The 2,760-nt window shown below is 43.6% G+C and overlaps 2 protein-coding genes across 3 annotated transcripts in view; one reads left to right on the top strand and one right to left on the bottom strand.

Annotated features, from left to right (window-relative positions):
- Positions 1-1,199, bottom strand: part of LOC109543977 — a 5,171-nt gene extending 3,972 nt beyond the window's left edge. The window contains exons 1-2 of the mRNA XM_019913938.2: positions 969-1,199; positions 507-893 (exon numbers count right to left, since the gene is read on the bottom strand). Of these exons, the coding sequence (XP_019769497.2) occupies positions 507-893; positions 969-1,106 (525 nt within the window). The 5' untranslated portion in view covers positions 1,107-1,199. The remainder of the gene's footprint in view (positions 1-506; positions 894-968) is intronic.
- An 11-nt stretch (positions 1,200-1,210) lies between these two features.
- Positions 1,211-2,254, top strand: LOC109543979. Of its 2 annotated transcripts, none has more exons than XM_048668691.1 (3): positions 1,211-1,499; positions 1,551-1,744; positions 1,795-2,254. In XM_048668691.1, the coding sequence occupies exons 1-3, from the start codon at positions 1,289-1,291 to the stop codon at positions 2,203-2,205; spliced, it is 816 nt and encodes a 271-aa protein (XP_048524648.1). In that variant the 5' UTR covers positions 1,211-1,288; the 3' UTR covers positions 2,206-2,254. The 2 variants fall into 2 exon arrangements, with proteins under 2 accessions (XP_048524648.1, XP_019769499.2); XM_019913940.2 differs by having other exon boundaries at positions 1,551-1,741.
- Positions 2,255-2,760: the final 506 nt, after the last annotated feature.

Below are 2,760 nucleotides of genomic sequence, written 5' to 3' on the forward strand. Positions count from 1 at the left end.
CAAAAATTTACCGTAACATCTGGACTAGTTTGGAAGTTTTGAATTTTTGTATACAGGTTTGCGCAATTGAAGACCTCTGAACGCATATGGGAGAGTTTAGAAACCATTCAAAAATCAGCGAAAGTTTCCACTCAATTGAATTTTTCCCTATAAACTGGCCAAGGTCTTCTCTAGAAACTTGGCAAATATCAGCTTAATGGCCGGACTATTTTATGTTGTAAAGCCTAATAAACATCACCCGCAAATGCGTTTCTCCCCTAAGATCCTCGAGGCTTTTGGCTATAAATGCGCAAAATGTCAACTTAATATCGGGGCTAATTTAGAAGTTAACGGACATTAAAACAGTCCTGCGCCAAAGARAAACTKTTCMYWGAACGTAATTGGSAAATAAAAACTTTATTGAACGGCTCATAACTRATCSTATTCTTGCACTCTTGTTAACTGAGACTTTTCTGTAATCGCCAAAAAGTCAGTTTTCCTGCTGGTTTCTGAGCTATTCCACCTACCTGCTTATACATTGAGAAAACTGCAGAGTTGGACTCATCAGTGACACAGCGCACATCGCCCTGTTCTAAGGAGACCAGCGAGTCCTTGTAAAGGTGCTTCGATTTTGGAGAGAGACACGATTTCTTGCGGGTTTCCTTCGCAGAAGCTCCACGTTTGGGCTTGGCAGGCTTCCGATCAACTTCTCCATTCCCCATGCCAAACAGCTTCTCCATAAGGAGTTTCTTGTCGCCGTGGTTCAACTGCATGGATCCAATCATCTTCTTCACTTGCTCCGTTCTCAATGTTTGAGTATTGGAGGTGTAATCCTCCAAACCCTTGGGCTTGATGACGGTTACGTCTAGGAGGGCCGATGCGCATTTGTCGGGATTTCTTATAATACTACGAACCTGAAATCACGCAGAATAAGCCATTAGATCTTAGTAGAGGCTGGCTCAGAAAGCTTCAACTTGCTCCGGTTTTACCTCATCATCCAGCTCCACTTCCAAAGAAAGCTCCAGGTTCCTGGATGGAACCGAGCCGATTTTACTAGCATTGGTATAATGGGATTTCTGGCTTCGCACATCATCTTCGCTGCGACTTCCCGATTTACGTTTGAGCATCTTCGATCTTTTTCCGGCGAATCATCCTGAACTCGCCAGGCTGAAATACATTCAGAATTTTGTACGAAGGAATTTCGGTGTCGGTTATGTCAAAAAGTGGCACAATGCCACCAGCAGCCGCATTGTTAGCTCAGACAGGCATGGAAAATGGTTTGACGTCTTTGTAGGAAAAACTCCCGAAAATGTCTGCAATCGTTGGAACTGGCGATGGAAAGTTGCCCAAAAACGTCGCCTCGAAAACCATTGCAAAAGACATCGTTCTTGAGATCGTGGACAACGTCCTGGATACTGTGGACGGCAAGGAAATGGAGCAAATTACAGTGGAAGAGTTCAAGGAGCGGTTTTCTCAGGAGATGGCCTGCAACAAGTCCAAACCAGGAAACTCTTTGATAGGTTCAAATGTCTTTAATCGTGTCTAAACCTGCGCTAAATCTGCTATTCAAGGCACTGGGGACCAGAAGAGCTCGGATGCCTTGAAGACGCCGGAGGCCCTTTTTTCGCATCCGCCGGTAGAGAAGAAGAGCCGACTTACAGACCTGGTGAAAAACTCCAAGCAAGTTCTGGCCAAGATCATGATGAGCGACAGCAAGCTGAAGCTGCCGCAGGAGAAAAAGGAAGATGAGAAAATAGTGGAGGTAGCAGGAAGCAGCAGTTGAAGCCTTTGCACTATCCAGTCTTCCAATTGCAGGTGGTTGAGCTGGATTGCATCCAGCCCTCCGACGTGCCCTTCAAGAGCCGAATCGTCCCCGAAGAAGTCCCGCTGCCTGACACCGATTCCGATGCAACTCCCAGCCCGCCGCACTTTGAGGAGTCTTTGGAGGAAATCGGCCTGGACCCTGCCAAAAATGAGGAGATCCCGCCAGCGGATGGGAGGAGGCGAATGACTTTTCCAAGAGCCGGCGGGTCGCGCGCTAAAGCTGCCTTTGTGGCGCGTTGCAGAACTCTCAAAAGGGAAGCCACCAACTTGAAGAAGAAGAAGTGGGATGTCAAGGGGAAGATTGTGAACTTTTTCCGCAAGAAACCAGCACAGGAGGACGAAAAATCCCAGCCCCTAGAGAAGCAGGAGGTGGAGCTGGTGAAGGAAAGTGATGCTGAATAGCTGCAGCTGAACCAAATTGAATTTCAATAAACAAATTTCTGTGCTCGAATTTTCCTTTCAGTGAAACTCGCTGAGTATTTTCAGTGTATATTTTATCACAATATAATAAAATGGCAATTTTGCCAATGTTGAGTTATTTCCGGGCTTTCTAATTAGAAATCAAAATTAATTCCTGGGTTTCAGTCATTTATTGTCTCTATTTATCAATTAAAATACGTTTCGGTGTATTTTTCCACCATCATCAGTTTTTATGTGTAGCGTTGTTGCTGCTTTAAGCCTTGGCATACACTCGGAGTATTAATTTTGTCCATTTTGGACACAAAGCGCGTAAAATACTGTTTATATTGATTTCTTTTACTTTCAGCTATTTGTCTTTGCATTCTGAGAATATTATTTTTGGTTTGCAAAATTCTTCAATATACCGGCTGTTAGTTAATATTCTATTCTTCAATATTCTATGTTATTTCATTTAATTAATGTATGATATACTGAGCTAAGATTGTCGGTATCCGATCTGAAATTCATAGCATTGTTATGTTTTTTAATCTGTATCAT

The sequence above is a fragment of the Dendroctonus ponderosae genome, unplaced genomic scaffold (genome assembly GCF_020466585.1).
Source record: "Dendroctonus ponderosae isolate FM_Combo_2020 unplaced genomic scaffold, Dpon_F_20191213v2 Dpon_F_20191213_7, whole genome shotgun sequence".
NCBI classification, from domain to species: Eukaryota; Metazoa; Arthropoda; class Insecta; order Coleoptera; family Curculionidae; genus Dendroctonus; species Dendroctonus ponderosae.